Here is a 23,659-nt window from a genome sequence, read left to right as displayed (position 1 = left end):
TTCTGGTGAGCGGGGAAAATCGGCACATGGGAGGTATTTGGTGTCGATTGACGCCAGAAGCTCTCCTCCTTGTAGGATGGAGACTACTGATCGGATTGACTCCATGCAAAAAGAGCGGTTATTCAAAAACTGGTTTAGATCTTTGAGATCTAGAATGGGTGACATCTCCATTTGGTTTTGGTACCGTGAAAAGGTTTGAATAAAACCCCAATCCCTACTCTTCTATGGGGACCACTGATATCACCTTTTGAGACAAAAGATGGTCCAATGCTTGAAAGAGAGACTTCTTTTTCTGGATCCCTGGGAACATTTGATCTGAGAAAATGAGGAAACAGGGACTCTCTGAACTCTAGTTTGTACCCTAGAGTAATTGAGGAAGCCACCCATTTGTCTTGACAATCTTCCTGCCAGATCCTTGAGAGCTGCAGAAGACTCCCACCACCCCCCCCCCCCCACTCAAGAAAACGGGGGCGCCCCTTCATAAGGAGGCTTTAGTATTTTGTTTTGTAGGTTTCCTTCCCCAGGACTTTTGTGCCCGGGTTGACCCTGAGGGAAGAGGCTCCTTCAAATGAAATACGCTTACTCCTATTCCTAACTGGCAAAAGGGTACTTTTCCCATTAGAAATTCTTTGGATGTACTTATCCAGATCATCCCCAAACAGCCATTCACCGTGAAAAGGAAAACTAGCCAGGAGCTCTTTGCAGGGCGCTTCGGCTGACCAATTTTTCAACCATAGTATTCTACGCATATGCACCAGCCCAAGTGTAAGGCCTGGAGAATAGAATCTCTCATAGCGTCTATTGCAAAACATAACGCCCCTGGTAGCTCGGCCAAATCTTGGGCCTGCTGATCTGGAATAATCTTGAGCACCTGTTTAAACTGGTCTCTCAAGGATGGACACACACACCAATTGCTGCCAGCGCAGGCTGAGTCACTGAACCTGCCAGGGAAAAAGTGTTTTTTAATAGGAATTCTAACTTCATATCCGTTGGATCCCTAAGAATTTGAGCATGTTCTACCGGACAAGTCAAACTTTTATTCACAGAGGATATAGCAGCGTCAATTGCTGGTATTTCCCATTTTTTTATTAAACTTTTCCTGCATAGGATAAAGTGTTGCAAACTTTTTAGGAGGATAAAAATGCTTATCTGGGTGATCCCACTCAGAATACACAAGCTTTTCCAGCAAAGAATGGATAGGAAAGACACGCATAGCTTGGGGAGGCTTTAGCGAACCCAAACAAGAAGTAGGTTTATCAACCGACTCAGTTAAGGGTAGCATAAACGTGGAGCGGACCAACTCAGTAAGATTGTACCATCTTTCAGATTGTGAACCTTCTGCATTTGACCCCTCAGAAGGAGTCCTCAGTCTCTTCCCGATCCCAAGAAAAAAAAATCATCTACCGCCCCTGGTTCCTCAGTTTGAGGGTCCTTGGTAACGGAAGGTGTCCTATCGCGCTTAGTCCCACCCTGTGATGCGATTAAAGCCGCTAACCTCTACTCCAATCTCAATATGGTTGAGGAAAAAATTTCTTCAGTCACATAGACAGAGGCTGCAGTGTTGGAAACAATTGCACCACCTGATGTCAATGATGGCTTGCTCTGACCAGCCACTTCAGATCTCTCAGGGGAGGATGCCATTTTAGAGATGATTTTAAGCTTTTCTGAGCTTGAAGGAGTCCCTCTTGAGCCCCTTTTTTGGGTGTTTTTACCCCCCCCTCCCTTCTGACCATAGCCCGATGCACAAATGCAGAGGTACTACCAGAAGAAATCGCATTCACTGCTTGAGCAAATAGTCCAGCAACTGCCGCTGCTATTTAACGCTCAGCCTGATGCTTTTAGTAAATGTGCCAAGGGAATGCTTGTGTCACCAACCTCTTACATGCCCCTTTTTGTTCTTGTGTCCCTTCGACAGCTGCAGCCAGCAAATAATGGAGCTTTTAAAACTTTACTCCTGCGCTGGGCATTGCCGCGCGCCAATGCCACACTAAGCCCTGCCCCCTCCATCACATCGCCCCCCCCTCTTTTCAAAAAGAGGGCTTTCCCCGCGATGAGATCGGCTTGTGTTGGAGGGGACTGCGAGGAGAAGATCCGGTAATCCAACCGCCGTGCAGGGGCGGTAAAAAACGGAGCGGCATCGCCAACCGTTCTGGCCTCCCCCTATCCAGGGAGAGGAGGAGAGCTTTTCCCAGGTTGGTGGTGTTTTTGTAAAAAGATCCCCCCCCAAATCTTACTGGAGTTCTGGGGCCACTCGCCGGAGGAATCTGCAGCTTTTACTGAGACAGCGTGACACAGCATAGGAATCATGACAAGGTAAGTGCTCTATACAGCCCCCAGTGGTGACTTTTAGGCATGACAACATTTACTATTTAAAGGAGACAATTCATAAGAAACTTAAGAAATTCCTTAGAAATCTCCACTTACCTTTCCTGCCGCAGGGTTTTCTTTGGTAAAACCAACAGACCCAATCTTCACCTCTCATGGTGGGCTCCGTTTAAAAAAACCTTCAGGAACTGTGGCCCCTTTTTATCGGGGGATCCACACTCCTGGACCCGTATAACACCCCGCCAGAAAAAACTTCAGGCTGAAAAAACCAAAAGTACTGGATCCTGGGGTCTAGCTCTCAGGAAAGAGAAGCGTTATGGACTAAACCTTGTTTCTTCTGGCACGATGCCCAGGTACCATTCAATTCGGCCTAAAAGACACTTTGAATGGATCCGGCTGCATAGCTAGCCCCAGCAAAGATTGCTCCAATGGAGCTCAGCACAGCACATCTTTACTCGTGACAAACACCTTAGACACTGGCAAAAAAAACTGAGGTACTCCCAGCAGTGGGAGGGGTTATATAGGGAGTGGACTTCCTGTCTTAGGGTGTGCCAGTGTCCATCACCTGAAGGTGGCCTATAACCCACATAGTAATTACTATGGTTCCCTGATGTACGATTAAGAAAGCAGTAAGATATAAGAAACTATGATCTGCTCTAGATTCTAGACTGCAAACGAACCAACTTTTTGTACAGCATCTCTTACAAATCTGATTCCTACTTACTCTACCTCTCATTATTATATTATTTTTTAACAGGATTTATATACAGCCAACAATTTCCACAGAGCTTTACAACATAAGGGCAGACAGTATAATACGAGTTTCACACTGTCAATAGTGCTTCTTCAAACCTAGTGGTTTGAAGAAGCACTATAGACAGTGTGAAACGCGTCACCTCTCTGGGTTCTTGTGTCTTAGACTTGGTGGCTGTCATTTGACTTTTTGTTGGAACAATAAATTACGTTGGATTGTTTCTGGTGGTGTGCAGCCTTTTCTTCTTTTCCTTTGGATTAAGCTGGTTTGACCTCTTCGGAAGCTTTGAGGTCCAATATATGGAGGTGAGCGAACCTACATAATGCTGGGTGAAGTGTGTATTATCTACGAAGGAGGCTTATCACCTATATTATCACAGAAGATTCTAGCACATTAAGCTCCAGAAGATTTTTGTTTTTGGACTTTATCATCCAATTTTGGTTATTGCATGGTGTGAGGACACAGTGCTTTCCTCCTACCACCAGTGGGGGGGGGGGTCTAAATTTATGCACGTTTTATTATATCGCATGTGAATATTTAGTGTCATAATGGATGTATATTCATGTATATATTTTAGGTAGTGCTGCACTATTTTATGCACCGATATTGTACCAGGGTGTTATGGTATCACTGGTTGGTGTATGCTTGCTACTCACATTAGGGAGTTTATCGACTGCACCGATTGCTTTTTTTGTTTAGTTTTATTACTAAGCTATAGCTATTTTTTTTAAAGTAATCAAGAATCAAACAGTACGTAAAAAGTAATACAACTACTTGAAGACTATGCCTTTTCGGTCACTTTTTGTTTACAAGTTTAAAGTATTTTTGTTACTAGATACCGTATGTATCGGCGTATAACGCATTTTCCCCCTGAAAATAGGGGGCAAATCACGGGTGCGTGTTATATGCCAATAGTGTACCTCGGAGGGGACTGAGCGTTGCCGTTATTCACCAAGCCGTCATCTCCCGTTTACTCGGCTCTCACGTCATATACACACAGTCCTGCCTCCGCCACTTGCATTGGACCAGTGTTCTGTCTATCACAGGAGCTAGTCCAATGCTGATGGCAGAGGCGGGACTGTGTGTGTGACTGCCAACTGAGAGCCGAGTAAACAGGAGATGACGGCTCAGCGCACTAATCAGGCTGCATTGAGGCCGCAGACGGGCACTAATCAGGCTGCATTGAGGCTGCAGACGGGCACTAATCAGGCTGCATTGAGGCTGCAGAAGGGCACTAATCAGGCTGCAATCAGGCTGCAAACAATACATACCCCATTTTTTTTTGTAACGTGAAAAATGAAGTTACACTGAGTAAATAGATACCCAACATGTCACATTTTAAAATTGCGCACGCTCATGGAAAGGCGACAAACTACGGTACCTAAAAATCTCCATAGGTGGCACTAACATTTTTTACAGGTTACCCTTTTAGAGTTACAGAGGAGGTCTAGAACTAGAATTATTGCTATCGCTCCAACCTTCACATCGATATCTCACGTGTGTGGTGGGAACACTGTTTACGTGTGTGTGCGACTTACCTATGCGTTTGCTTCTGTGCGCAAGCATAGAGCGATGAGGGCGCGTTAAAAATTTTTTTTCAATCTTATTGATTTTATTTTAACACTGTCCCTTTCATTTTTTTATCACTTTTATTCCTATTACAAGAAATGTAAACATCAAAAAAAAGAAGGTTTACTTACACCCTAGACTAGAAGTTATGTCATGACGTCGCTCCGGACCTCCAAGGCCATAGAGGCAACCAGACGATCTAGTCTCCCATTGCCTCTATGACCATTCTGCCACACTGGTGAATACGGTAACCCTGAGAAACACTGGTGACCAGTGGGAGGGGGTGTCCCCTCCCGAAAGTGTTCCTGTGGGTAATGAGCCACTCAGACCGCTTTCATGAGAAAGCCAGCAGCTGGCTAAAAAAAATAAATAAAAGATACGAAGCTATCAGCTATAACCCCGGTAAACCACTTGCAAAACGCAATCTATATATACGTATTGCGGGCGGAAAGTGGTTAAAGGTAATCTATGGTCACAGCGTACACTTAACCTACACTCCGGCTGTTCTTGCCGTGTATGCACATTAGTGTCCCAAGGACTTTGATAGGGCTGTATTCCCAAGGACTTCTATAGGGCTGTATTTCCAAGGTAGGAGACAGCCCCTATAGAGGGTTTTGTGGGTGTAATGTGCAGCAGATAGCAAAGTCGTAGCCTTCATATTGATTGAAGTATGCATCTGTAGAGGAAGCAGGCAAAAAGGTGAACTGTTTCAAAAAAATAATTAAATAACCCTTACTTGGAAGATTTCTGATGCCCTGCCTGGTTCTGTTCTTCTTGTTTCAGTCCAGCAAGTAGGGCTTCCCTTGAGCAGTGTTTGTCCTGTAAACAGACAAATAAAAACAAGGGGGCAATCAAAAAAAGACTGAGTTTTAATACTGGTGCTACACAGATTTGTCAGAGCAGGGCAGCTCACCTGTAAGTGCGTGATAAAAGAGAACCTCTGCCGCTGGAAGGGTTCACAGCCTTCCCACAGACACTGCCCTGGGTACACATCTTTACCTCCATGTTCTGTAGCTGCATGGTAATATACCTGTGAGGGTGTTGCAAACCACCTTTCACAAAAAAATAAAAATAAATTATTAATGCAGCAGAAAATGTTATTTTTATTTCAATCGTCCACAATAAAATCCCCCATTTTAAACAGGAAGGAAAATGTATATATGTTAGGAGTACAACTTAGAAGCTAGTTTAGGTGATATGGATTACAAAATTCCTATCACAGATAAGATTTTTACAACTTTTATTCAATTCTCAATATAGTTTTATTACAAAAATAAAAACCACAACACTGTCTCAATTCTAGGTCTATAAAATACAGTTTATAATTCATATTGAGTATTAAAAAATAGAAAATGTTTTAAGATTATTTCTGTTGCATTCCTACAATAATACACATCTAAAGCAAAAAGTGTCAAGTGTAAATTTTATGGTTACTATATAAGTAACATGTCACCTGCAACGAGAATAGGTGTGAATGGGCAGGATAAGGAATGCCCAACCCACCAACGTAAATACTGAGAAGGCAAGGCAGGTATCAGAGATACGTTGCCCTAAAGAAGCAGCCTACAAGAAAGTTGAGCATTAAACCAAAAGACAGATGGCTGTAGAGCGTGCATATATATTTTTTACCAAAAGGTTACAACTTCTATCTATAAAAGCTGGGTTCCATAAAATTTTAGGTCTAAAATAACTAAAAAGAAACCACAGACCAGGTAAAGCAGACATCAACTTGAGTCTTAAAATAGGTTTTATTGCACTTAACATACAATCTATTTCTCTGAATTCTTTGGAGGACCCAGCTCTGATTTAGATCATCACCCGCTGGGTATAGTGCCACCTGCAGGAGTAGGACGTTAGGAACTACCAAAAATAAATAAAACCACAGCCCAGGGGGTGGCCCAGAAAGCCACAAAGTTCATCAGATGTCTTTCCACCTCGTGATTGGTTTAAAGGTGAATGCCTTTTTACAAAATAAGTTCCTTTCTTCGAATTAGCATAGGAAGACAGAGGGACTAAAGGAACCTTTCCTAAAATGAGGAACGAAAGCCCCACTAGTAGAGGCACAAGCCTTTATCTTCTGGGGAGGAGAGTACTCTTGCCCGTGTAATCAGTTTGGTGTACTTGTCTAAGGAGAGACCAAACAAAAGAAAAACCTCAAAGGGCAACCTCTGAAGGCATTTCTTGCAGGGGGGGGGGGGGGGCGGTAACCTGATCAGCATTTAAACCAGAGAATCCTGCACATGTAGGTAGAGAGAAGCCTCATTCAGTGTTAAGAAACCACTGTAAATGTCAACAATTAGGTACATCAAACGCCACCACATGTGGGCTGTGCGCTCTAGATCTTAGCTTAGAACAGCGTTTCTCAGCCTTTTTTCAGTTATGGCACCCTTTAAAATTATGGACAGTCTTGAGGCACCCCATTAAAAAAAGGAAAAACTATTCTAATAGCTTAACATAATGCAGCAACATCAATACACATAGGACACTCAACGTTAAGACGTAATTTATTCTTCCAAAGCAAATACTCTTTTGCACACTGGTACTGACTAGTATTCCAATGTTTCTCCCTCAATTTCTCTCCATCAGTCAGCTGTCACCCCAGTGCTGGGGGAGAGGGGCATAGGAGGGTCAAAAAAGAATGCCGTGGAGGCAACAGACATCCTCCTTTTTACCTGATAACATCATTGGTTGTTGGGATGCCAGTGTCTAGAAAGTCGTAAAGGTGCATAATGAAAACCCATGGCTTTGAGTAACTAAGGCAAGCTTGATCCGCCTGCAGGCTTGTATATCATTTTTGATAATTTTTTTAGGCATTTTGCCAAGGCACCCCTGAAGAAACCTCAAGGCACGCTGGTTGAAAAGGGCTGGCTTAGAGGACAAGCTGACAGACTACAAGCATGCTTACCTTTTGCATGACTGCCATAGGCACATAAAGTTTTGTCCTGGCTTCTTTACTGGATCCACCGGTTGACCTGTTGTAGTGGGGTATGGAGAGGACTGGGAGCCAACTATGTGGCCTTGTACATGTAATGCTGGTATAGTTGTCACAGGCGTACTCTGTAAATGAAAAGAATACATTCATATGTCTATTTATTCAGAAAATAAAAAATGCATCAATATTATTGGTTGCTTACAGTGCCTTAACTATGACACTTCATCCTACATATAAAACTTGTACCACTATAGCTTACAAAAATAAAAAAAAACACTACATCCTTCAATGGTAACCTACTTTTTTTTCAAACATATTTCCTTTAAAATGCATCTCTAGCCAAACATAGTTTAGGTTTTAGATAGTGTTTAAAAATCTGCCAGGTTTTAATTGTGGTTAGTACTCAAACTTGGGGGTGGGGGGGAGTATATAATTTGTCCTGGTTGCCATTGTTGTCACAGGGGACATAAAGTGCTAAGAAATCCAAAATTCAAAAAGGCTGAACAGGTGGCGAGGGGAACACCTAGCTCTCTTAAAATTTTGAAGATATTTCCTGTCACTTCCTGTTGTTTCTGAAAGGATAGAAAAATCTACCTAACAGAACAAAGGCAGAAAAATAAAAAGTCACAACAACCTCCCCCATCAGACATAATTTTAGCCCATGGTTTATGATCACAGTATCTCATAACAAAAATTGACTTTACACAAATTTTCTGGAACATTCAGGTACTTCGATATGAAACTTTGCTATACAGTCTTTTGCTCTATGTCCGCTTCCATGCTAGGGAAAAGAAGACAGATCATTTATGGTTGTTTTCTTCTATAGGATTCCTGGGCAGAAGTTAGCTGTTCGTTGGGAAACCTCACATGCCAATATGCAATAATGGCTTTAACCAAAACATGGATTAAACTTCTATACAGCAGCAAATTTGTTGGTACCATTACAGCTAACTGAAATAATGCTTCATTCCTCCTAAAAAAAAAATAATGAAATTAAAAGTAATTGAGTCATACATATACCTGTATGCTTTTGGTATTCCAGAGAGTAAGGCAAAGTGTAAAAAGAAAAAATATTGCCTTTTACAAATCACTACAATGGTCTAGACAGATTTATTTGTAACCCTAGAAAAGTTTATAAATAACTATATTATAGAAGTATTTCTAACTTGTTTTGGTAATTAGTAGCAAACGTCTTCTTGTAAGCAATCAGCTTATTTAAATGTCACTCTACTGTTTGGGATCATCATGTGCACCACATTGAAGGAGGACCAGAGAAAAAAAAAAAAAAAAAAAAATCTGAGATCGTAAAGAAAAAAAATTCTAGCTGAGCATGTGAAAAGGCCAAACAGCTTGATTATGTTCCTAGGACTATGGCTGCAAATGTTAAGAAGCTTAGGGTCCATGGAGGTGTAGTCAATCACCCAGCACATGCTCGCAAAAGGAAAATCAAATCAAGATTGAATAGCAGGATAGCGCAAATGGTAGACAAGAAGCCAAGGAAAATTTCCAAAGAGATGCAAGATGAACTCAAAGGTTGTTACATCAATATTTCATTGCACTATCCACCACTTTTTTAGCAACAGCGCATGAGAACCTCAGCTGTCGGGGGACCTCCCCATTGGCTGAGACAGCACGGGCACCATTGGCACCTGCTGCTGTCAAAGTCAGTGAGCCAATGAGGAGAGAGATGGGGCAAGCTGCTTGCTGTAGGGGCACTCGGCAGGAGGGAGGGGGCCAGGAGCACCGATGAGGGACCCAAGGAGAGGATCTGGGCTGCTCTGTGCAAAACCACTGCACAGAGCATGTAAATATAACATGTTTAAAAATAACAAACAAAAACCCAGACTTTAATATCACTTTAAGTCATTTCAAGGAAATTAGTTTTTTTTTTTTTTGAAAGGTACCAACAAATATTGTCTGTGGCTGTATTCCTTCTCCACTGCTTGATTGTACTTGATATTAGAAAAAAAGATATTATACATAGGGCCGAAACAACTAATCGATTATGTAATTAATCGATTACTATTTTCATAATGGATTAATCGGCCAGTAACATAATGGGGTTTAAAAAAAAAAAAAAAAAAAAAAAAAACTAAAATTAGCCCTTTATAGTACAAAAATAGCAAATAATCGCTACTGTAAACATTACTTTCACTGTTCCACAGTAAAAAAATGAACCCCTTACAGTAGCGATTTGCTCTTTTTGTACTATAAAGGGCTAATTTTCATTTTTTTAAACCCATCATGTTACTAAACGTCTTAGGCCTGGTTCACACCTATGTTTTTTGGTGGTTTTTACAGAAATGCACTACAGTTCGTTTACATTGGTTTCCTAAGGGACACGTTCACCTCTATGCTTTTTCAGCTGCTGCGTATTTGGAAAGGGTCAGGGACTTTTTTCAATGCAAAACTGTTTTTTGGTTTAATTTACTTCAATGGAGAAGCTGCAGAAAAGCATGTAATGTCCAACAACAAATTGGCCAAAAAAGTAGAATAAAAAAAGCAAAATCGTGTGCGCAAAAATCAAAACGCACAGCAAAAAGCACTGCAGAAACAGATCAAAAGCAAACTGCATAGGTGTGACCCGAGCCTTATGCTGGCCACACGGATCAAATTTCAGATGAGAATATTCATACGAATAATCTATATACATTCGTTGAATGAAAGAATGTTGTATGAAAATTTCACTGGCTTTTAGTGGTTGTAAACCCTCCCTAGTGACTTATAACTATAGGTAAGCCTAGAATAATTACAATAATAATTACAATCATAAAGAGACTGCACCTGCATGGGAAGACAGCAAGAGTAAAGTTTGCCATTGATATTCTAGGCAAAGACCAGACCTTCTGGAACAACATGTAGTGAATAAGATATAGGGATGTTTAGTTATAGTAACAGTAGACAAGTTTGGGGCAAACTGAATAAAGCATTCCAGCAGAAGCCTGCAATCAAGCCAGTTATGAACCTGTATCACATCAAAGTGTGCTTAATAAGAATATGAGACCATCTGTTCGAAAATTTAGGTTAAACCAGAATTGGATCTTTTAACACACATCACATGTACAGAGAAGGACCTATGGACTGGTCTAGTCAAAACCTTGATTTGAATTCAACGGACATTGTGGGGGGATTTGAAAGGGGCAGTTCAAGCAAGAAAACCTACAAACATCTTGCAAATGAAGGAATGGTCAAAAATTTCACAAAATACATCTTAAAAACTGGAGGGCAGTTATACAAAACAATTACAAAAAGTAATTTTTGTTAAAGTGGGCAATACCAGCTTTGGAAGGCAGTGGTAGACCTACTTTTTCCACAGTACACCAATATCGATTTTTGTTAAATAATTGAAAAAGAACATTTTCCTTGTGTTTTTTTATTCAAGTATATCACCTTTATCTGTAGGCAGATCTAATGTAAAAAGGATATAATGTTTCTCTGTTGAAATATGTGTACTATTTGAAAAAGTGTACTAGGTAGGAAGACCTTATTCTCAGCCTTCAGAAAAATGCATTTTCAGAAGCCCATAAAAAGGACAGCCAGAGTTCTCTCAGAGTCTTCAAAACATGGTCTGATTAGGGACTCATGCAAGCTGCACATTTTTTGAAATTTGACCAATGGGCATACATTGCCAACCTACTCCAAAACTTCAGCTTTGGGAACATGGAGATAACAGCAGCTCAATTACTTTCTCTACTCACTGCCCAAGCCAATCTAATTTCATGGACAACACGCACAGTTTGAAGGGGTATACATTAGGGTTGCACCGATACAGATACTACTATCGGTGCCGATACCAAGCATTTGCACGAGTATCGGTACTTGTGCAAATGCTCCAATGCTTGATCAGATACCTGTTGTATCGGACCAGTCATCCTCAGGGTGTGTGTGTGGGTCCTCCTTTATTTATTGGCTCCTTCCTTTTCCAAATGCAGAGTCAGTGATCAGTAACTGTCCATTTATAACTGAGCATCGTGTAAACTGTGTTTACAATGCTTCAGTTTATGAATGAACAGGAGCCTCAGTCCCCTGTCCATTCATCTTAAGTGCAGCTGAGGCTGCTGAGAAAGGGACTGAGAAATCTGTGTCCTCAGTCCCTTTCCCTGTCTCAAAGGGGAAATGTCAGGGGTCTGTTTAGATCCCTGATATCTTACCAAAGCCTTACCAAAAGGGCTGATAAAAAAAAAAAAATAATTAAAAAGGTTAAAATGTAAGAATAATAAAAAATAAAACACTGACACCGTCCACCCCCCCCCAAAAAAAAGCATTGTAAAAAAATAAAAACATATATAAAAAGTAAAAAATAAATCATAAAAAAAAAAAAAAAAATCAGTGCTGCATATTAGTGCCACTGTGGCATGACATTAAAAAAAAAGTATCGGTATCGGCGAGTACCTGAAAAAAAGTATTAGTACTTGTACTGGGACTTAAAAAAGTGGTATCAGTGCAACCCTAGTATACACTCCGGACAAGACTCACCCTACCTTACCAAATCGCAAAGAGAACTGAATATTACATGCTCTGATTTTCTGCAACAAAGCTATCTGTGTTGAAGATGCAGAGTTCATAAAGGAATGCTCTTGTACATATTTTGGGATTGTCCCATCATTGCCCTTTTTGGCAGCAGGTCCTTGGAATAATCCGACGTACAGATCTTTCATTTGGACAACACGGTCACTGTACTTTTGTACCAGACTCCTCTACCCAGGAAACTATACCATAAATTGCTCTTTAAAAATCTTCTAAACACTGCTAGAGCCTGTATCCCTAGTGTGTGGAAACAGCAGTCCCCACCTACAGCCACACAATGGTCTGCCAGGGTGAACGAAATACAACATATGGAGGAACTTACTCCTGAGGAACATATGGTTGAATGATTCTACTGGGATCTAATTTCATGAAATGAAATATGAACAAAGCATATCCCTCTATAGTGTGTACTTGTCTCAATTAAGAGCACTAAGTGTCATTTCTGTCTGCTGCTTCATTCTATCAGCATGAATCATTTCTGCCAAGCTTTCCTGACACCAAGAGAAAAATGGTGATGGGAGGGACCTCCAGTTGACTGAGGGCTTCAGCTTTGTTCCTGTGAGCTGTGGAGGGGGTGGGGGGTGTCCCTTTTCTCAAATCAGCTCTCAGAGCTCTCCTAGTTTTAAACTCATGTAGAGAAGAAAGGGCTGCAGATAAACAGGTACGACGCATGTAGGAGGATTTGTTTCATCTCTGTGCATCACCTGAACCTAGTCACTGAAAATCTGGTAAACCTCAGACTCATAAATGACAGAATACTGCTTCTGTGAGATGTAGGAGTGACAATTCATGCTTTAAATGATGTAGTGAAATGCATGTCAACTTAAGTTTAATTGATTGACTGTGACCTTATATAATGACACTGATTGTTTGAGCAACGTAATTTGTCACCCTGTCAGTTCCTGATGCAAGTCTATAAATAAAAAAAGAAAAAAAGCTTTTTCAAAGTGTGCTTGCACGATTTGCTGGCGCACATTAGCACACAGATATGGAATATTTACTCTGTACACAGACCCAATGCTCTTATATATATATATATATACACACACACACATTTTTTGCTATTTAGCACTGTGCTACTTTAACTGGTATTTGGGTGGTCATTAAATGCTGGAGCAAAACAAAAATTTATATTTGTTTCACACAGATAGAGGTTTCTTTTGGTGGTATTTGATCACAGCTGGTGATTTATAGCAGGTTTTTATTTTTTATTAAAAAAAAAGACAAAATATTGGGGGAAAAAAAAAAAAAAAAAATCTTCCGGCTATAAAACCTATACAATAAGAAAAAAATTCTTCATAAATTTAGGCCAAAACGTATTCTGCTACATGTCATTGGTAAAAGAAAAATATCCCAATAAGTGTATACGGATTGGTTTGCATGAAAGTTAGTGTCTACAAACTATAGTATATATACTGGAATTTTTCTTTTATACTACTAATGGCAGTAATCAGCGACTTATAGTGGGACTACGATAGTGCAGCAGACAATCTGACAAGAACTGCCATCACCAGTGACACTAATACAGTGATCAGTGCTAATACTATACACTGTACCAATGACACTGGCTAAGAAGGGATTACCATCTTGGTAATCAAGGGGTTAAATGTGTGCCAAACAATGTGTGCTGATTTTACTAATTATCTTTGTTTATTATCCCTGCTGGGGTTGCTATGTGCAAAACCATTGCACAGAACAGGTAAGTATGACATGAGTATGAGATTGGACCTGGCTCACACAAGACAGCATATTTACCTGAAAAATAGAAAGTTAAAGTTGAATTCCAGGCTAGATCTAACCATGCTTAAACCGGCTTCCACTTCCCTCATAACCCCCTATTCCAACTACCCTGTAAAAATAAGATGCATAAATTTACCTATAATCGGGGCACTCTGGTCCAGTCACTTGAACTCCCCAGAGGCTGGCTTCAGAGGAGAGGAGAGAGCACCAACGGCTGGAATACCTGGGCAGTGATGTCACCCAGGTTAAAGTGATTGTAAACGCTAAAAGTTTTTTTTTTTTTACCTTAATGCATTTTCTGCTCCCTCCCCCAAATACTTACCTGTCTGATATTGGTCCAGTGCCTAAGAGCAGTAGCTCAGCTCTCGCTTTCCTCACTGGACTCAGTAAGAGCAGCGATTGGCTCCTGCTTCTGGTAATCAAATCCAGTGTCGAGGGAGCGGGGGGCAGGGCCACGCCACACTTACCTGAGCCGGACCTTGAAAAGGATTGGGGCTGCTCTATGCAAAACCATTGCACAGAGCAGGTATATATAGTTAAAAAAAAAAAAAAAAAAAAAAGATCCTTCACAATCACTTCAGTGCAGCTCTGTACCAACTCCAGCCTTATGGTGCAAGCAGGACTCTGCCCAACCTTTAGGTCCTAGCAGACCCCCTTTGGCCCATCTGCGCAGGCTTAGGTAACTTCCCATGCATGTGCATAGATGGGGAACGTTTATGACTCCCCTAATTGCCATCTTTGTACATGGTTGGCAAAACCAGCGTGCAGAAAAATTTGACTCTTTGCAGCATAAATGCAATCAATATGTTAAATAATGCACATCTGAAAGTGGGGGGGGGGGGGGGGGGGGGAGTCCGGACAATGTGACATTTAGGGTGAATATCCACTTTAGGAACAGTATTTATAAAGGACTTGTAGGAACACATTATGGTCTTAAAATAACCTTTTTATGGCTATCCCCATTTAGCCCAGCCTTTTACCAACATGTCAATATTTCTACATTTACATAACTTTGATCCATGAAAAGAGGACTAAATGTTGAGTTAGAAAAGGCTTAAAGCAGTCTATCCAATCAGATGACATCTGGCTCAAATACTTCACTTATTAACCACTGGGCATGCGCGCTATGGCCGAATGACGGCCACAGCGCGGACCTGAATTCCCGGGAGGCCGTCATATGACAGCCTCCCCTGTGCACGCGCTCTGCGCGCGCCCTGCAGAGCGCATGCCGAGCACACTGTGATCACGAGTCACTGAGACTCGGGTGATCACCGATCTAAGGAAGGGGCAGGTCCCGGCCCCTTACCATGTGATCAGCTGTCAGCCAATGACAGCTGATCACATGATGTAAACAAAAGATCGGTAATCGCTGACAGCGTGAGTAGAAAAAAAAGCCGATCACCGGCTCAGATGTGAGGGACATCGGTCCCGAAGTGGAAGAGGCACATCTGCCTCATCATTGCCACCTAATAGTGCCACCTAACAGTGCCCACAGTGCCCACAAGTGCCAGCTATCAATGCCCACCTGTAGTGCCAATCAGTGCCACCTAGCAGTGCTGCCTATCAGTGTAACTGATCAGTGCCCATCACTGCCGCCTCATCAGCGTACATCAATGAAGGAGAAAAATTACCTGTTTTAAATTTTTTATAACAAAATATAAAAAAATTTAATTTTTTTTTTTAAATTCAGTTTTTTACATTTTTTTAACAAAAAGTAAAAATTGCGTGATCAAATACCACCAAAAAAAAGCTCTATTTGTGGTGAAAAAAATGATAAAAAATTTCATATGGGTACAGTGTTGTATGACCGCGCAATTGTCATTCAAAGTGCGTCAGCGCTGAAAGCTGAAAATTGGTCTGGCTAGTAGGGGGGTTTAAGTGTCCAGTAAGCAAGTGGTTAAGGCTCACTGTGAATCTGCCAACATCTGTGTCCAGGCTCAGCCACCTGTCCCGAAGCGCCAGATGTGCAGATACATGCAAAAAGCAACAGCTGCTGTCAGCCTGTTAATACTTTGTTGGTTCTATAAACTTCAGCGCAATTATGTACTATCCTGTTCTAGACTGCAGCTAGAACTACATGCGTTCCAACGTATGCATCAGACTATATCGTTATCTCAGCGAAGCGCTGTCTTATATGTGATTAAACGCGCTCAAAACTTGACATGTATGGCAAAATCTATATCAAAATAACAAATTCCATCAATAAAATATTTACTTAAATAACATGCATAATGTCCTTTATAAACAAATGTCATTAATCAACAAGTGCGGTGTAACCCTCCTATGTAGTCTGTGTGGCTCAAAGAATCAGTGCTGATATGTAAACGTGCCAAAGATGTTACTCATGTCCTAATTAATTCATGCAAATTGATCGATCAATGTGCAATCCATATATATATATATATCACTTGTGATTGTTTCACCAACTGTAGTGTTCTTCCCTTCACCAATATATAATATATATATATATATATATGTATATATATATATATATATATATATATATATATATATATATATACCCTCACCTCCAGTATTTGACCCAAATTAATGTTAAAGGGGTTGTAAAAGCTTGTGTTTTTTCACCTTAATGCATTCTATGCATTAAGATGAAAAAACACCTGGCAGTCACCGGCCCCCTAGCCCCCCGTTTTACTTACCTGAGCCCCTTCATCTTTTTCCGCGAGGACGCGTCGTCCTTCTCTCCACGGAGTCCCGGCTTTGATTGGATATATTGATAGCAGCTCAGCCGTTGGCTCCTGCTGCTGTCAATCAAATCCAATGACCTGGGGGGCGGGACAGAGTCATACATTCGGCTATAGACGGACGCTGAATGAATGACTCGGGAGCGCGCCCCCAAGGTAACCCCCTCGGTTCTCCTAGGGGGTTATCTAATGCGGGGAGGAGCCACGAGTGCCGCCAGAAGAGGATGTTCAGGGCCACTCTGTGCAAAATGAGCTGCACAGTGGAGGTAAGTATGACATGTTTGCTATTAATAAAAAAAAAAAAGCTTTAAGCCACCTCCTCCCTCTGTGTATAACTTATGTGCTTGTACCTAGTGCGCCATATAACTCAGCTTCATGTTTTAACCCCTTCAATTTCCCAAAAAACTGTGGCAGAAAATCAGATCTTGGGTTGTGTACTTTTAAAAAAGGGGTAATTTAGAGGTTGCTTGTAATGTCCTGGCATTTTTATTTGACCAAAGTTTGGGGTATTTTTTCCTAGGTATGGTTATTAAAAAAAAAACAGTGGTTATTAATAGAAAGCTCTAAACTGTTGCAAAAAGGATATAAATTACCTGAGTACAGTTGTCAAGGTACCAGAGCACTGGAAACTGCAAGGTGGCCAGATAATGCAGGGGTAATAAATACAGGCTAGTTCTCAAGTAGTTAAAAATAGAAACCTAAAAATTACAAAGGAAAAATAGAAAACCACACCATACATGCACAGTATTTGGGGAAAGCAGTGGATCTTGAGAGCCAAGCAGATGTCACAATCCTCTCCCTCTCATTTAAACTTCTTACGCTTTGGGGGCACAGGTGCATGAGTGGTACTCACCTTTAGGGTTATATGCCCAAAAACGCAGGTATTCATTCCTGAATGTGAGAGCACCACTCAGTACAGCATCCATCTGCCATCCAGAATAAACGACACGGCCATAAAAACATAATATAAAACAGTCCCTGAGAGGGGGAAAAGCCTTTTACTCCAGTGAGCAAGATGTATCCTGTATGTGACCCTTGTTCTGCCTTGTTACTCATATACTCCGTGACGTTAACAGCCTTAGGAGGAGATACACAGAGATGAAACAAATCCTTCTACATATGACATAAAATCCTTCATCTGTCAGTAGCACAGAGGGGGGGCCAGAGAGCTGCAGTTACAGTGTGTGAGAGCCGATTGGAGCAAAGAGACACACCCCCTTCACACACACAGCACAGGAACAAAGGAAGCATACAGAGCTTTGCTGTGAATACTTGAGCTCTCCTCCCCATCACAAATCTAGCTCGTGTGTCAAGAAAACTTCTTCGAAGTGACACATGCTGATAGACTAACGAAGCACCAAAGAGAAAGGACACTTAGTGCTTTGGCGATTAACACTACAGAAACACATGCTTTGTTCAGATTTCATGACTGAGGTTTACAACCACTTTAGCCCCTGAAGGTTTTACCCCCTTAACGAGCACTTTTTTGCGCTATAAACAAAAACAAAAAACAAAAAAAAACGGCAATTTTGAAGAAAAAGAAAAAAATATATTTAATTTTTTAGTTTTTGCTATAATAAATATCCCCAAAACATTAACAGCCTGCCATGGTAGCACCATTTTCCAAAACTGAATACCAGAATGGAAAATAATGTGTGAAAAAAAATTGCAGCTTGAGGTCTCATAAGAGTAGTGCATGTTAAGGATAATTTTAAAGAGCAATTTGCTATGTTGCCATTAAATGTCAATATATAAATCATTCACAACCACAATAAATCAGACAGTTCATGTACATTAGCGTAACTTAGAGGCTATTTAACCACTTGCCTACTGGGCACTTTTACCCCCATTCCTGCCCAGGCCAATTTTCAGCTTTCAGTGCTGTAGAACTTTGAATGACAATTGCAGCAGTGTACCCATATGATAGATATATATATATATATATATTTTTTTTTTTTTTTACACAAATAGAGCTTTCTTTTGATTTTAATCACCAGTAGGTTATTTTTGGCTTAAAGCGGGGTTCCACCCAAATTTTGAACAATATCTGTATGTATTCTCTTCCTTGCCTAGATGCTGACATGCCGTTTAAAAAAATTTAAATCGCCGTAATTACCTTTTATTTTTCTATTCTTCTTTGCACTTCCTGGTTCTCCTCCCGTGGGAGTAGGCGTGTTTCTAGCCTCTCCCAGACTCCTGGGAGCTAGTCTCAGGCTTCCCAGGATGCCACTGAGCATGTGCTGAAACGAGCGGTGAATGCTGGGAGCACAGCATTCACCACATCCAGGAAATAAATGCTTGTGGGCTTCAAATGCCCACAATGAAGATGGAAACCGCCTGCAGTGAATAATATAAGTTATTCTTTCCGACGAAATCTGACACAGGCGGACATATTACACACAATATGTGAGTATGTAATGCTGAGAAGAAAAGTTTGTGAATGAACTCAAAAAAAAAAAAAAAAAAAAAAGATAGCTAGGTGGACCCCCGCTTTAACAAAATGCAAAAAGACCGAAATTTGAAAAAAAAAAAAAAAAAAGTTTCGGTTATAAAATTTAGCAAAAAGGTAATTTTTCTCATTCTCTGATGTGTGGGCTGCACTCATGGGCACTAATAGGCTGCATTGACAGCGTACGGAAAAGAATGCCGATAACCAGCAAGTCTGTTTACATCGTGATTAGATGTGATTGGACACAGCTGATCTCGTGGTAAAGAGCCGCTGATTGGCTCTTTACCCTGATCTGTGATCACCTCCCAGAACTGGCCGACCACGTTGTAGCCTTTACTTTGCTATAGCGCTTTTGGCAAGTGTATGAACCCATACAGAACTTTCAGCTTTTGTCAAGAAAAATACTGGGAATCCCTATTATAAATGATGTGAACATTCAGGCACTCTTGACTATTTCCTTTTTTCTTTAAACCATTTGTTTACCAGCTAAATATGTTTTATATTATATGCCTTTTCTTTATGCTATGCACCAAAATGGGTGAGAACATGTACTGCACAATTTTCCAAAAGTACCTAAAAATTTCACATTACACTTCATTGGGTTTAACGCTTGCTGCCCCTCGCTGAAACACTTAAAGTTATAAATAACATAAAAAATACCTGTAGGGTGAGGGGGTGTGATATTGATTTTTACTTACCTATAAATGTCAACATCTTGGAGTATAGTACAAGACAAAGGGCTTGTAGTCATACACTATGGGACATAGCCAAGCAATAAAATGAGGGGTGGGCAACATAGCAAACAGAACTGCTAACAGGCCTACGAGAAAACAAGGGCTAAATAACCCAAACCAAGCACAAATACAACAGCTTTAAGCACCTTGCAGCAAAGCTTTCATAATCTGAGGCCTGAAAATCCACGTGGCACAATTTAGGGAATATGTGAACAGAGGACCAGGTGGCAGCCTAGCAGATTTGGGAAGTTGATGCTAAAGAGCCTAGAACACCAACAACCCTGGTGGAATGGCCTCCGATATGGAAATGAGGAACTCTATCCCTAAGGGCCTAGGCCCTGGAGATAGGTTGCCTGATTCACCTGGCAATGGTGAAGCAGGATGCCCTTTACAAAGGCCAACAAGCAGAAGAGGGACTACAGCAAGTAGTGGCTGTCAGCCAGACCCCGAGAGCCCTGAACAAATCCGGGCAATTTACTTGTCATATTTTGTGGTATGACACAGGGAAGGAAGGACAATTTTTGCATTGAGGTGAAAAGAGAAGACCAACTTAAGTAGGAAGGAAGGTTTTGATCTTAAACCCACTTTGTCCTTGTACAAAACAAGAAAATACTTTTTACAGGAAAGAGCTGAAAACTCAGAAACACAATCGAAGAAGGAGAAAACAGGGATGCACTCACTTACCCACTCAGGCTTAAAACATCACCTTTATCCTTATTTTAATAAAACATATATCGATTATAATTAAAAAAAAAAAAAAAAAAAAAACACCACCAGATTGTTGGCCAACAAAACCTCAGACTTTTGTCCAAAGGGCATGTGCCTGGATCTAGTCTTGCATACAAACGGTACATGATTGTTGGCCAACAAACACGAATGTAGTGACGTACTACGAGGAATTTCAGCTCTTGAGCGCCACCCTTTGGGCACCTTCTGCTAATGTCGTGTTTGGTGAGCATTGATTCTGAGCATGCGTGTTTGTACTTTGGACTTGTGTACACACAATATGAAAATCTGACAACAGACCGTTGTCCGAAAATTTACTAGCCTGCCATCCAACATTTGTTGGCGGAAAGTTGGACAACAATTGTCTGATGTAGCGTACTAACGGTTGGATTTTAGGCAGTGTGATCACACAATTCCCTGCCGAAAATCCGATCGTGTGTACGAGGCTTAAGTCTCAGTGGGAAGAGGCAAGTCTTGTGTCAGTGAGGGGGAAAAAAAAAAAAAAGCGTGTGCTTTGCGTGTTCTTACTACACCGCATTTACATAATAATGTAGAGCTTATGGCAGGCTGGGACAGATGGCAAACTGAAAACACATTGCGGACTATGCAGTATTTCCTGGAAAAAAAAAAAAAACACATTTTGAAAAGTTGAACCAACTATTAAAAGGAGGAACAAACCATTTTAAAATTTAAAAACCAACCAAATTTCAATGTTGAAGAACAAACTTCAAAAATATGTGGAGAATCATGAAACTATAAATAGAGATACAAGACTTTGCACAGGACAAAAGAATTGTGGATTTGACCATCAGACTGACATTCCAGAGGACTCTGATATTTCTCTCATCTTGTTCTGCACTAAGAGATGGGTAAACCCCACAGATAGTCCAGGGGAGCCTAGTAAACAATCCAACAGGGGTCGAGACTGTAGGCGTTTCACAAGGGGAAACAGGAGTCTATAGTGAGTTTTTAGCCCAACCTTTTCAACATTGACCCAATTGTGGACAGTGGGCCTTATACAGGGTCCAGGAGGGCCAAATTGAGTGAGGCTTCAGAGACATCTATTGGAGGGCAGTGACAGATTGGAGTTCTGCAACCTGCCACAAATAAAACTGAATTGGGATCGTATAAAGATTTTAGAGAAATGTTTGTCATTTGACCCTACCTCTGATTTCGGTTTGAATTGGTGAAGGATAATAAATTCTGACTCTTCAAAGTTGCCATTATGAGTACAAGGAAAAGGAGAAAATACCTTTTAAAAAGCTGAAGAAATGTATTGAAGGTCTCATGCTTCTAGAGTCTTTACAAAATGAGAATGACGGTGGAACAGAAGTGTTCTGGCCATTCACAGTGTAAATGAAGCCAGAGTGAGATCCATACTCCACCTTTTTCTCAAGGGAGGAATATTCATTTGGAAAAATTGGATAGAACTGCGCTATGAGTAATTAAATTACAAGTACTAAACACTAAAAACTTTGTCGGAAGCTGCAATTCTCCTGTATAACACCAACACAGTAAAAATAAATTAAAAGAAAAATAGAATCGCGCTAAACCTATTAAATAATAAATGATAATTAGTCAATATGTGATCCACCAGTGCTCAAAACTTATATATAAACCTTGATAATTGTGAAAAATAAAGTCCACCAGTGTTCAAAAAATATATTAATTGAACCAATGAAGTCCATCAATAAAAAATCCACCAGTGCTCAAAAATTTGATCGATGAAGTCCATCCGTATATGCGATGGCAGCTCCAAATGCTATTAGAAAATCGTGCTGAATCCACCACCAAATTTAGAAGAAATCACTTCTTACCAGATAACCGTGATCCCCCATTACAGAGGATCATGGGAAAACATGTAGTATAAAGAACACAGCTTATTCCAATATGCAGCGAGCACATTCAAAGATCTTCAGACCTATGCGTAGATACACATGGTACATATAAAATATAAATGCTCCAATAGTGTAAAACCTTTTATTAAATTTATTAAAAGAAGCAAATTATCACACTTACAAAAGTTGTGCCAATAAAAGCCTGAAGTCTGATTTGTCAGCCAGCGCACGATCAGACAAACCTGTCCTTCTGGGAATACAAACAGTAGAACACGAGGTGACGTTAGCGCGTCGCTCCGCCCTACGCGTTTTGTAATAGATTACGTGCCCCTGGACGACGTAATCTATTACGAAACGCATAATAGTGTTTGAGAAAAGTAATAGTTCTTGTTGATTCTATTCAAAACTTTGGTACACAAAGAAATACGATTTTAAGCCAGTATAGGGTTGGGCAGATGCCCTCATTTGGTTTTGGGATTATGATTAGGCTTGAATGGAAACCTTGAAAATGTTCTTCTGAACAAATAAGCAGTTGTGCCAGAAGCTGGTGCAAGGTAGTCAAGTAAATCCGCCTCATTTGTGCTAATAGGTTGGAAGGCAAATAGCAAGGAGGTGGTAGATAAAATGTTTATTTCATACCCCTCTGGAATGAAAGCTTGAACCCGGAAGTCAGGAATGTCTTGGATCCAGACTGCCCCCACCCTTCAAGGTGAAGAGGGCTTTTAGCAAGCCTAGGTGGACTTGGGAGTCCAGGGTTTGCAATGAATAGAAGGGTTTAGGCCTTGGTTTTGAGGTTGATGCCTTTGGAGAGCAAAAACACCCCTTTGCCAAGTACGAGTAGCAACTGTAGGAGACTTTGGCTTTTTCTTGGGGTAGGGGCACCAAATAGGCATTCACCATTGAAAAGCATGTGTAGAAGATGCTTTTTTACCAACAGGTTTAATAGACCAAGCCTTTAATCAAAGTCCTGTGCATATGCACATAGATAAGGAAAATTCTGGAGACTTGTCGAATTACATTCTCAAGAGCATCAACATAAAACAGTAAGCTGAGGAAATCAGCTTCAATTGTTAGCAGGGTCCTCAAAGACGGGTTGTTGGTTTCTATTCATTTCTCTTGTCCAAGTAGCATTTTTGGCTACAGGGCTGGACCCGCAAGGGTAAGGAGCGTCTTTTAGGGTGCTTCCAGATTCCTATCGACAGAATCTTTAAAAGAGGGATCATCAATAGGAGCTGTAAAGTGTTAGATAACTTAAGTGCCAGGATTCACCATGGGAACAGCCCACTTCTTCCTAAATTCCTTTTCAATAGTAGAAACTTCAGTAAAAAGCTTAGGAGTTAAAACACTTTAAAGATTGGGC

General features: G+C 40.8%; 1 protein-coding gene across 1 annotated transcript in view; it reads right to left on the bottom strand.

The window, feature by feature from the left end:
* Positions 1 to 23,659, bottom strand: part of ARID2 (AT-rich interaction domain 2) — a 140,309-nt gene that overhangs the window by 15,091 nt on the left and 101,559 nt on the right. Inside the window, exons 16-18 of the mRNA XM_073619956.1 lie at positions 7,554 to 7,705; positions 5,562 to 5,700; positions 5,385 to 5,467 (exon numbers count right to left, since the gene is read on the bottom strand). Of these exons, the coding sequence (XP_073476057.1) occupies positions 5,385 to 5,467; positions 5,562 to 5,700; positions 7,554 to 7,705 (374 nt within the window). The remainder of the gene's footprint in view (positions 1 to 5,384; positions 5,468 to 5,561; positions 5,701 to 7,553; positions 7,706 to 23,659) is intronic.

The sequence above is a fragment of the Aquarana catesbeiana genome, linkage group LG03 (genome assembly GCF_042186555.1).
Source record: "Aquarana catesbeiana isolate 2022-GZ linkage group LG03, ASM4218655v1, whole genome shotgun sequence".
NCBI classification, from domain to species: Eukaryota; Metazoa; Chordata; class Amphibia; order Anura; family Ranidae; genus Aquarana; species Aquarana catesbeiana.
This window is presented reverse-complemented; position numbering and strand designations above follow the sequence as displayed.